Below are 12579 nucleotides of genomic sequence, written 5' to 3'. Positions count from 1 at the left end.
GGTGGAAAAATCTCCTACCAAGACGGGGAAGAAATTAGGGCTTTGAATCCACAAAGAGACTGCAATCTAGCATTTTTGTTGGTTACTTAAACTAGTCAGTCAAATTATAGAGCTTAATTACAGTATTGTTGATACAAAAACTACGAACTTTTTTGTAACCTTTCCTGTTACTATCGGTCAAAAGGTTGTCCCGGAGATCCTTTATCTCTACCTCTAGGAGATTTTAAATCATCACACTATTTTTAACCAGTCACAATCACATAGAGAGTATTTTTTAATTACTTAAAGTTTATGATTTTAAGCGGGAATACTAATAAACAGTAATGTAATACTGGTACAATAATATAAATTGTATTGATACGTTCCAGGTGTACCCAATGGACCCCCCCAACGACACAGACCCCGACGACACCATCACCCGGGTAAAGAATAATGACCAGAAGTTGACTGATCTCAATTGGAATAATATTAAGGTAACATGCTGTTCATTTACTACTTATATTTCTTTATCTTTCATATTTCTTATTGCAGAAAAATACTGCCGCTCATAGGAATTGATTCTATCGCTATGTAATTACAAGATTTATAAATTATCCTGAGTATATTTTAATATTTGTAGTGACATTTATGTTAAGAAATTATCATAGTTAATATCGCTGTGTATAATCAGCATCAAAAATATACAAATACCTTTTCAATCAAGCTTTTTTGTATGAAAATATAAATTTTACTATGGTTATTGGTCAACAAACAATGCGCAGTAATTGTAAAATTACCTCAAGTTCATATACAGTAGAAATGTCCCTACTTTCATTTATTAAAATGCTTCTAAAGATGTGACAGGTGTATGCATATTAATAAGCTTTTTGTACGTCTATCGTATCGATAATTACAATCGACAATAATAATGACTATTATTACGTGAAAGTCAAACTGGTTGACGTGTGAGAAGTGAAATCACTCCACACCTATCATCCGAGTCCCATAAAGGAAGTACGTTAATGATGTGAAATAGCTGTTCAGTAGCTTGATCAACCTGATACTTACTTGTTGTAACTTTCTTAGGTGTTAAACACTTTATAATTATGCTAAGTGCTACTGCATATGGTGGACAAGTTATTCAGGTTTTCCATTATAAAGTACATTAGAAATTAATTATGGTTAATTGAGAATAAAAGTAGCTTTGTTTTTTTATCAAATAAATAATTGAATAAACAAATTGGTTTATCAAGTAGCAATGGGGTATAGTTATAATTGGGAACTAATTCATGTTCATTGGTATAGCACAAACAATCGTGTCAAGTTTTCTGGTGAGCCCATAGCAGCAAAGGAAAGAGCGCGCCGTGTGCTCATCTGTCAAGTCCATGAACGTTTTCTTTGCGGGCTTGACAGATGAGTGCGGCACGCGTTTGTTTCACGTGCGAAAGAGCGTATGTGTAAAGGCACCTATTAATTTGCCAATGCCTAATGTTATATGATTTGACGTGGTAAAGGCATTTAAAAAAATACAAGTGTAATCTGTACGCTACAGGACATAAGGTCCTGTTTCAATTTCCTTAATACAAGTATGGATTTGAACATATGCGTAACCCTTCGCATTCGATCTGCAGAACATAAGCGACGAGAAGTTCGAGAAGCTGTTCGAGGCGGTGAAGGGCAACACGCAGCTGGAGGTGCTGTCGCTCGTCAACGTGGGGCTGCACGACCGCACGGCGGCTCTGCTGGCGGACGCGCTGCGCCACAACTCCACGCTGCGGGTGGTCAACGTGGAGACCAACTTCATCTCGCCGCCCGGCGTGCTGCAGCTCGTCAAGGCGCTGCTCGACAACAACGCCGTCGAGGAGTTCCGCGCCTCCAACCAGGTCACACGAAACTTCATTCTTATACCGAAACACGTTTCACCGTTTAGTGTTATAAATATACTGCTGCTGCACAATACACAAATACGTTTGACTGTTTAGTGATATTAATATTAATTAAAATAGAAAGTTATAAGTGAATTTAAGTGATAATGTGTTCAACGAAATCGGTTACATCGTAAGCTTTATGAATTGATTACAAAATGGTGCTCTAAAATTTTTTGTACTGAAAAGCGACATGCATTTTCATGACAATACATGACTACACCTAGTAGTTACGGCATTTCTTAATCGAGGATGTTCATCCAGAATGTATTAGTCGAAGTCGTCTTCATTGTTATAATTTAAAGAGGAAGAAATATGAACTTTCCTTAATTGTTATTCTTTTCAAGTATTTATTACCAAGAAACTTACAAATTGCGTACTAACAAATTTGTTTTGAACGTGTAGCGGTCGCAAGTGCTGGGCAACAAGATCGAGATGGAGATCACGTCGCTGGTGGAGCAGAACCCCACGCTGCTGCGGCTGGGCCTGCACCTGGAGTACAGCGACGCGCGCCACCGGATCGCCTCGCACCTGCAGCGGAACATCGACAGAAGTGAGTGCTCGCACACGCACACATACGTGGTGTACGGGAGATGGCTGGATACTACAAACTTGATCTATACGGAATATTACAGATATAGAGATACCTTATAGAATTTTGCCGAGACAAAGGGATAGGCTGTCGAATTTCGAAAGTTTAACATTTAAAATGGACTGCCAAAATAGTTCCTACGGAGCCCGTTAGAGGCGCTGATCAGATTTTCGTGCAAAAATTCCTGAAGTTAGCTGGTTGTCGGTAGTCGATAGTGGTAGAGAATCGAGCTACTGATTTGAATTTACTGACATACGTTGCTGTCTACTTCATCAGCTAGACGGGAACGTATGTGGGTATTGGAAATAAATATGGATGTAAGAAATGGCAGTAATAAACCATTCCTGTATTCAGTTTCAAAGAAAGATAAAACTTAGACCTCAAATTTATACAAAACAACAGCCAATCTCCTTTACACCACACTCATAACAATAAAGTCTCTACCGAAAATATATTGAAGTTATATCAGAACATTTATAGCTAAACATTTGCTATAAAAAACATCACTTTATGCTCTCTCTCTGAAACTTTCAAGTGCATATTTAACTATTTTATTACAGGTTTTATTTATACTGAAATGATTCATTACATATATCAATGAAATTGTATGTTCTTACCATTTCTATGTTCAGACATCATCTTACATGCATTTGAAATATGTAACGCTGTTACGTGCATACAAATATCATTCTTAACTCAAAACATTAAGGATCAAAATAGGAAGTTTATCAAATGTGTTATAATACTATTTGCAAGGATACATCTTGATTCTCACCTACGTCATTGAATAGACAAACATTAAGAATACGTTTAATGAAGGCGAGTTCAGATACTGAATTAATAAGTATTATTACTTTGTAGACGATAAAATGTACGGTAAACCATTTGGATTAACAAAATTTGATCTTTGAGTAAGGTAGGGAACTATTAGGAATAAATTATTGTTAGCGAAATTTTATAAGAACATACATACTTATAAATTAACAGAAATATTGATATTGTCAAAATAAGGTGTGTCAAAAAACCGGTGTTTACCGAAAATAGTCCCACTAAAACCGGTATTTATCGAAAAAACCGTCTCAAGTATCTGTCCTCGCCGGTATCAGATATGTACACTAACAGGTTCATTACGGCACAGATGGCGGGCGCCGCTTCGCCTCCCGACGTCGCTCGCGCGCTCGATAGTAAACGTTCACGTCACTTATCCCGGAGTACTGTCCCGGACACTGTGTTGTGGTGCCTTGACTACTTACCATATAATTCAGAAGTTTTATACGTATTGTGAACAAAAAAAACATTTTTAATACTCAAATGTAGGTATACTTTGTTCTTGTACGGCTTACAGATCTTAAAAACTCATTTATTATTTTGGTATAAGCTTCGATGCTATACCTAATTTAATTAAAAAAGAAATGTAATTTAAATTACACATTCACAATTATAAACTTTACTTAGTGTTTACAAAATAAATATTTTTTTTAAGTAGTCAAAACACCACAACACATAACACGTTCCACATATGCACATATAGCGCATTTTGTTCGTAGAACATCCTAGCTTGTATTAACAGTGGAGACATCTATCACAATCAATTGTACCACATGTACCGCATACTGGAGTCGAACACCTGTACAGAACGCTTGTGTCTAATGCGAGTCAGCGATACAACCGCTGAGTTGTCGCCGCTTCACTACGACTAGGTTTGATCAACGCTTCAAGCTGGTTCTTCAAGCTTCAAGTAATGGATGAATATTTGTCTTGATTTGATCACTGCACATTTCCCCTTTAAATTCGTTCTTATTGGATATTTGAAATTGGTCTTAAGTTATTAGTTTTTTTTTCTCGAATTGTTAGGTTTCACATTTTATAGATATATTGGATTTGTTTAATTGGTATGTAAAAGAACAGTTAGTTATTTCTGAAAATCAGCTACATGCTTTATTGGCTTAAAAGGAATACTGGACCCGTGTAAATTTAATTCAAAATTATGTAAATAATCATGATCAAAATTCGCTCAAATTCACCTCCCGCCTGACAGGCAAGCGATTACCCATTAGACACAAGCCAACATCGATAAAAATCGATATTCATGATCAGATTGTCGAGTGCAAAAGCGAGCTAGTGCATCGCTGAGATTGCGGCTGCCGCGCGGCCGGCCGCCCGCCGTCGGCATCGACAGTTCCCTCTTCAACCTTACACCACCCAGCGTCGAAGCCGTCACCCCCACCAAGGAAGAAATCAAACCTGTCGTCACAGAGTCTGTCGAAACATCCCTCACTATCAAAGCCAAAGAGAACCCAGACGGCACCACTGTGGCGAGAGAAGTTGTTACCATTGACAGTGAAAAACTGGACGATACATTGAATATCGCCACACCTGCCACAAATGGAGAAACACCGATTACAAACGGCGTAGAAAAACCGACACCTACCGAGACAGATAAACCGCCTATTGAGACAGAAAAACCGGTAACTACTGATGCCGAAAAACCGGTGTCAGCCGACACGGTAACACCTGTACCAGAAGACCGTTTGACCGGTGAAACGATAATCCCCGTTAAATTAGATGAAGTAAAAGAAGATACAAATAAAGTAGAAACGCCGAGCGGGGAACAAGCGGACAGATTCGTGATGGCCGCGCCACTGGACATTAATCCCAACCCTCATTCGTGAGTACACGCGTCTTGCACTCACACTCACGCGTGCCCCCCCCTCCCCCCACATGTATCTGTAGACACTATACATTATAATTATGTGAACTTGAACAATATAAACATAAAATTTTATATTAAAAATTGTATTTTTTGGTGTGCAGAAGAGGGGAGTTACGACTAAATTCCGTGCGACATGAGATCGCCTGGCGTAGAGGTCTTACGGGCGACTGTTTTTATACGACAGCGTACCGGATCTTGTGTCACGGATTATATCCTCTTTTCTGTACTGTAGAGTCGATAGGAAAATTTTATAGGCCTTCTAACAATCTTCTTTTCTTGAGTAATCTTGGCCTCGTATTTGAATGTAGGGGCATTTGTAATTGTATTCATTATTTTGCACAAAACACTTGGGAATTGTGTTGTGTAAACTTATATGTAATGGAAATAAGGCGTAAGAACTCTTTCTCTAATCATCACAATAACACATGTAATAAATAATATTTACTTGTTGTATGTATCAACATGAAATTCTTATGTTCCTTTCAAAACAACTGAGGAAGTAGAACAAAACTTAATAATTACAATAAACTAAAAACTTCTATTTTAATTTGGTCAAATAATAATCAAAATGAATAAACCTGTAGTTGTATTGAGAATTTGCAAATATGAATTGGCACAAAATTGTTCAAGTTCACGTAGTTAGGCAATGAACACAACACAAAACATGTGTGCGACACCAGTTGAGAGTTTATGTTTGTCATTACAGTACGGAAAGACCTTACGCTGCGACTTCAGTTCAGATTCTTTAACAACCTGCCGAAGGGGGCGCGTAGCCAATAGGCTCGGAGGTCAGGCCCAACGGTGCACTGTTAGCACGACAGTATAACTTACGCTTCTGTTGCAGCTTATTTACAACCGGCTGAGAGTGACTCACACACACATACACTATACGTGCAGTCTTATTATACTGGAAACTATTACCACCTATACAAAATCTGTAGGGTCTTTGGCAGGCAGATCTTACGTGACAATGATACAAATTTAAGTGGACATGACAGTGCTGGACTTAGATTATTGACTTCTGGACAGACTATTCTTTATTTTTATTATTTCGTAGAGATCCATGCTCTTTGTGGTAGAGGGCATTACGTTAGGATCAAAGATTTCCTTTTATAAGACTGCACAAAAATGTATCTCTATTTAGTGAATATGATGCTGACGACGTCACTAGGCGATATTGGTATCATATTTCTTATAGTCTTAACAAACCTTTTTACTCTAAACTCTTAAAATATCTACAATAATTCTCTCTCTCTCTTTCGCTCTATCCTTTAAAATTTAATTATAAAACGAAACTAATATATTTTGATGTGTTCTCTACTTTCTATATAATAAGATTAACAATTTAATTTCTAGCAGTGAGGGGAACGTAGAACAGACAGATAATATATAGAAATGGCCGCATAAAATCGGTAAACTGTCATCTGTTTTGGCGCGAAATAGTGCCGTGCTATTTTTTTTCGGGTAATAACGATTTTTCACAGCGCAAAGGCTTCAGCTAATATACGATTTTTTCGCTTCGAGAGCCTTCGACGTGCTGTGGGGTCCCAATTGTGACAGGATAGTCATTAAAGTTTTTACCACCTATTAACTATGAACCATAAGATAGAATAGACGAGAAGTTTTCCTGAACTCAATGACACGCATGGTTGTGACTACTAACTGAATGCGAATGATGTTCTGATACTAAACTGAAACGATGATGAGCATGGATTTGATTCTCCGATTGTTTTGTGATGTTACAATGTTATGTTTATATTTACCCTTTTGCTGTATCCAAATGTTCCAATAATGCTACCGATGTTCGCTCTACGATTTTTAAAATCTTTTGACCCAGTCGACAGTTATTTGCAGCTTTACTGCTTATATTAGTTTAGTAATTGCTATTAAACTCATTTATATTTTAACTCATTTAATATCTTTCAAAATATACAATTTATATCATTTTGTTCAGTAATTATTGATGATATTTTACAAAAAAATACTTAATCTCCCCTAAATTAGTTTTCTCTTTCTTTTAAATATTCAAATAGCGAGCGAACACCGGTGCATCGATGTATGTATATAAAATGTGTGACACGTGTCGGTGTGTATGCATTGCAGTACGCCAGCAGCGCCGGAGCCAGAACAACGCTTAGAGCCTTGAACTGACGCACGTGGTAAGTCTACCTCTTTATATCAAACCTTCAAACATCATGCTGTTTATTGTACAGGCCAGTTGTATTAAGAAAAAGATTTGTTTAGTTTTTTTTTTGTCAACGCCATTTATTTAGAATCATAAAAAAATAAAATTAGTTTCTTACATTCATTCATATTGTAAATAAACATGAGACTAATCGTAATGACTGTTTCTACTTTTTTTTAGCTATTTTTGCTTCATAATATGAAATATTCGTCTCATACTCAGTTATGTGGATCAAGGATGCTTAGAAGCACCTTATAAGTTCTACGAAAATAGCAATAATATGTACAGTTTGTTTGGTTTTTAAAGAACTTTATGTTATTTGTTGTGGAAACCCATGCATGCGCTGCATTCCATCCCATGAATATGTTATGAATACCGCATATTTGCATTCCAATCCTTACTGATCCTAACTGTTAAAATGCGAATATATAAACCAAATATTTTGAAAAAAACGCAATATTTATAAAATATTTCATCTTTAATGTGATGAAAAAACTATGACTAACATAAACTTTAATATACATTTGTAGCTACAATTACCATTTATATTGCATATCATTTACCATCAATTTAATTTAATTAACTTAGTTCCATCTTATTATAATATATTCTTCTGTATACTTCTTTATATATATTTATTTACCACAATCTTTCTTACGCTTATTTACTTTACTATTTATATAACTATGACACTAAGCTCATTTGTGCTGTGTTATTCACACGATACACTAAAATATAACATATTAAAACATACTTATTTACCAATAGAGTTAACAAAATAATACAACATTTTATGCTAACTAGACCATACATAAGAGAAGAGTAAGTATGGTAAACACAAAAAATACTGCAAATTAGGGAGCTTTTCTTCATCATTTTAGTTTTTTGTTTATTATAATTTTTTATGCTGTATTGATCTTGAAAAAGTATCTCGTCCTATACAAAAGTTCTTCCAATAAAACCAAGTCTAAATTATCTAATCCATAGAATTTGTATAGAACTTCATTCACTAAGGCTAGTGTCCTGACTGGACTGAAAAAGTGGTGTGAGACTGACTTACCTTCACAAGGATGTATTTATTCTCATTTATTTACCTTGCCTATCAAGAAAGAATAACAGGCTCAAAAGAGGTCATAATGGTACAACATATTTTGGAATAAGAAGACATCTAAGAATCTATTTCTTTGCAATGCGCTTCCTAACGCCGTAGTCCATTTCATGGCCGTCATGTGTTATTTTATATTCGCAAGTGTTAATAGTATGTGTTGTGTTGCAGGCGGTCGCATTCGCCGGCTGACCCAGTTCACTCGCAGCCGCAGCTACGTGGTGGGCTGGATCCCGTGAGCGCCACCCCTCCGCGCCCCGCGAACACGCGTCGTGATTGCGTATTTTTATATTTTACTACACACTTTTTATTACTTGAAAACAATTTATTTTCAAAATTTGTATCCTTTTTTGAAAACTTAGATTATGTTTTCTATATATTTTATTGTGAATCATACAATTTTATATATTTGAGAAGCTATTTATTTATTTAACTTTGATAATGTTTTCTCAAAATTACCTTTATAAGCAACCCTGTGCTTGCTCCTGCGCGCTTGGCGCTTAGCCGCTTATACTCGCACTACGTGTGCACAGCAATCTTATGATATTGCCACTAGATCTTATTGTGTAGTGTTTAATGGTGCAAATAAATATTCTAAATAAACGTCGTAACGTAGTTAAATCATAAGGTTTTATAAAAATACACAATCACAACGAGCTCGCACGGACAGAAAAAAACATTGTACATCTGATGATGAATGTTGTGTGCGAACAAGAATTGTTATGTTATCATCGTTTTTATCATAACCGGTGCTCGCCGGAGTGTTGAAAATCGACTAACACTTGACTAGAAGGTGGCAGGACCATCTCTAGCCGAATAAGTATTGATAAAATCACAATTCTTGTGTAATAAATGTGTGAGTGACGTACGTTTTACTATTAATTCTTACTATAGTGTGCTAATGAATTCGTATTAATTTTATTATGATATTAAATTGTAATATATTTTATAGTTGTGCACATTCCATTAATGCGAAACATGCTTCTCGTAAATTTGACGCTTTTAGTTTTTAAAATTTACGTCTAATATTGACTAAAATACTCTTTAAAAGTTTAATAAATAATACTTTTAATTATGTTGGTAGTTACAAATGTAATAGGTGCAAGTTTAATATAAATATAATGCTATCTACCATTTACCTACCTCGAGAGATATCGCGAAATACAAGTAGCGATATTATAAAGTTCCTTTAACGTGGATAAGAATACTTTTGACTATAAAATAACATGTTAACTAAACAAGTGAACACGTTAAACACTTTGAATGACTGACAAACAGTTGACAAATTAATGAATAAACGTAGAGAAGTCATGTTCTGCATAAATGGAGGGTAACTTTAAATATTTCAATAAAGCACTAGGTTTGTTCAATGTCTAGTAAATTTTCGATATTACGCCTTCGATGGACTTTTGAATGAATTTTTGTATTTTGGTAAAGGACTGTAGCAGCGACTAGCGATGTACTGAGGCTTTTGATATTAAACAATAGCTTTTATAACCTTTTGCTTTCTTGAAACAAAAAAAAATGCTTAAAAATGTAACTTTATGTATATTTAGTGAATCTACTGGGGAACTAAGTGTCCATAACATTGTGATACAGACATCATATTTTCCATTAAAAAATCTGCTTCGATTTTTTTTCGTCTGTTAGTTTCAATAAGAGAGATTATTTGTATATGAATTTAGATTTTTAAAATGTAATATTCTTTTATTGTGACGATTTATGAAAAAAATAAATTAATATAAATCATAATTTAATTGTAATGTTAGTTTTATTTATGTTGATATTTTACGGTTCAGGAGCATTTTGATCCAACGAAAACCTTGACTAGTAGAGTCGCAGTTCTGTAGTTTGTGACAAATGTAAAAATATTAATAAAGTACATAAACATTATTTAGACTTTCATTTAAAGATTCCTTGTGGACACGAAACTTTTTCATTCGTCAAATTTGGCGGCTGATAACAACACTTGTAATGCTGACATTTTGGGCCCCATTCACGCTTTATTGGAGGCGCTAGCTGAATCGTCATAGTGTGATGAAATATGTCCCTTAAAAAGTATATGAACCTATAAAAGTCACTGAAATAAAATACAATAGACCACAAACTCCACGTCCAAAATTTACTAAAAATCTAAATATGCAATAAAGTTTTCAAAGTGTAGTCATCAACAAAACGAACTACACAATATTAACTCGGCAAATAAACTATAGAAAGATCTCGTAGTAATTGGGTTGTTGATATAAATACTGTAGAGATTGAATATTCTTTCGAACGCCTGGACAATTGGCACACAGCCTAGGTCTCTATAAATAAAACAACACTCGTTCACACAAAGCTTTATTTTTGTTCTGATAGATATGTAACGTTGATAGACTTTACTAAAAGGATCAGTTATTCTAGATATAATTTAAGTACAAAGGTTCTGGAATGACCGCAATAAAATAAATTTAAAGAAACCCAATTGCATTTCTTTTTTGATAAAATATTTGAGCAGGAAACCAACACAAAATAATTTAATGTTTTGATTAATTTTCCAAGCTTGTAAGTTTATTTGTTTTGTTTCTATGATAAATTACAGCGGTCATTCGCCATAATACTAATATCTCTCTACTCCAAACCAGATAACTTGTCAATATTCTAGAGAGATTTAGAAGAAGAAAAGTGTAACCTTATAATACTCATACACACTTCTAATATATTTTATATATTTATTTAAATATTAGCCAATTATTGTCACAATTTGGAAGACAAGGCGTGAGATAAATTATTTAATAATGTAACTACGCTAGCAAAATGTAACAAAGTTCTAACGCATTAGGAATAACAATATTATTTGATCACTTGATCATTACATTTTCAACAATATTTTTTTAAAATGTATAACATGAATAATGTATCAAATATTCACCAGGTGGCAGCACTTGTACTTACAAATATAACAGCGTAACATTTTCGAAGTTTTACCGAATTGCATTACGTAGTATGAAGTGCAAAAAACATAATATACCTACATATTTTTGTAAAACACACATTTTATAATAGGTTATTTTTTTAATGATTCACTTATTGGGTATGCACTATTTATTATGTGTTGATGTAGGGCAGTGATATTGTCCGTAATACTATATTATATTCTCAAGCAAAAATTGTAAGTACCTTATTTTAATATGCTACTAAAATCAGAAAGCCATTATTATATTAATATTTAAAGCCTACTAAGTACGAGTTAGGCCTAAACTAAGTTTTAAAATTATCAACATTAATTTTGGTATAACAGCAAAATGTCAAATGACATGGAATGTTAGTTCATGATGACTAGCGAACAATTACTATTAAAGTGAAAATTATACTTAAATTAATATTTAACTTACAGAGCAGCCAAAATAGGAATATTGCCAAATCGATAGATTTTCTACCGTCTGATTGTGAAAAATATTAAACTTGTATTACCTTATTGTACATAATCGAACTATTAGTTGAATAGTCGCATGACAATAAGATATAAGGCTACGGCATCATTAGCTCTCTCTAAGTAAAGAACAAAATACCAGTTTAATATTTTTTCATTATCTGATTGACTTATATTATTTCCGTTTTTTTGACCTGGAAACATCCCTATTGTATGAAATATAATTTTATAAGTACAAACAAAATAAGCTTTCCAAAAACCAATTTATAAAGAACGTTGGTCATACAATTTTATAAAATAGTAGAATTAGCAAGCAGCGAAACATTAATAATACTTAAGTCTACATTATAATAACAATGCTACGTTTGACTAGCGTGTATTGTCATTTAAATTCAAACAGCTATTATAATAAACTTTACGATGACGCTCAATCACACCTGCCAAGACTTGTAGTGAAATAACGATTTTTAAGATAGGTACCATTATATCACGATACCTATAGGCTATCTTAATGATAGTTGATGTTTACAATTTATTTGGTTTTGTAAGCCCTTACTTTTAGTGTTTCTTGGGACCACATTTGTTCCCATACATCTAGCAAGAGATTCTAGTTCTTTCCTGGCTTGGTGTGACAAAAATCATCACTATAACTTAGTGGTTGCAGATTA

The 12579-nt window shown here is 34.3% G+C and overlaps 1 protein-coding gene across 8 annotated transcripts in view; it reads left to right on the top strand.

Moving 5' to 3' along the window:
* tmod (tropomodulin) overlaps nt 1-10392 on the top strand; it is a 70590-nt gene extending 60198 nt beyond the window's left edge. For 3 of the 8 annotated variants that reach the window (XM_076115254.1, XM_076115253.1, XM_076115255.1), the window contains exons 6-11: nt 369-473; nt 1611-1862; nt 2310-2457; nt 4594-5164; nt 7313-7368; nt 8671-10392. In XM_076115254.1, coding sequence (XP_075971369.1) covers nt 369-473; nt 1611-1862; nt 2310-2457; nt 4594-5164; nt 7313-7355 — 1119 coding nt within the window. In that variant the 3' untranslated portion in view covers nt 7356-7368; nt 8671-10392. Of the gene's footprint in view, nt 1-368; nt 474-1610; nt 1863-2309; nt 2458-4593; nt 5165-5915; nt 5998-6565; nt 6622-7312; nt 7369-8670 lie in introns of all 8 variants that reach the window. The other 5 variants (XR_012959507.1, XR_012959506.1, XR_012959509.1 and 2 more) reach the window with 5 other exon arrangements.
* Nucleotides 10393-12579: the final 2187 nt, after the last annotated feature.

Source organism: Anticarsia gemmatalis, chromosome 6, assembly GCF_050436995.1.
Source record: "Anticarsia gemmatalis isolate Benzon Research Colony breed Stoneville strain chromosome 6, ilAntGemm2 primary, whole genome shotgun sequence".
Taxonomy (NCBI): Eukaryota; Metazoa; Arthropoda; class Insecta; order Lepidoptera; family Erebidae; genus Anticarsia; species Anticarsia gemmatalis.
This window is presented reverse-complemented; position numbering and strand designations above follow the sequence as displayed.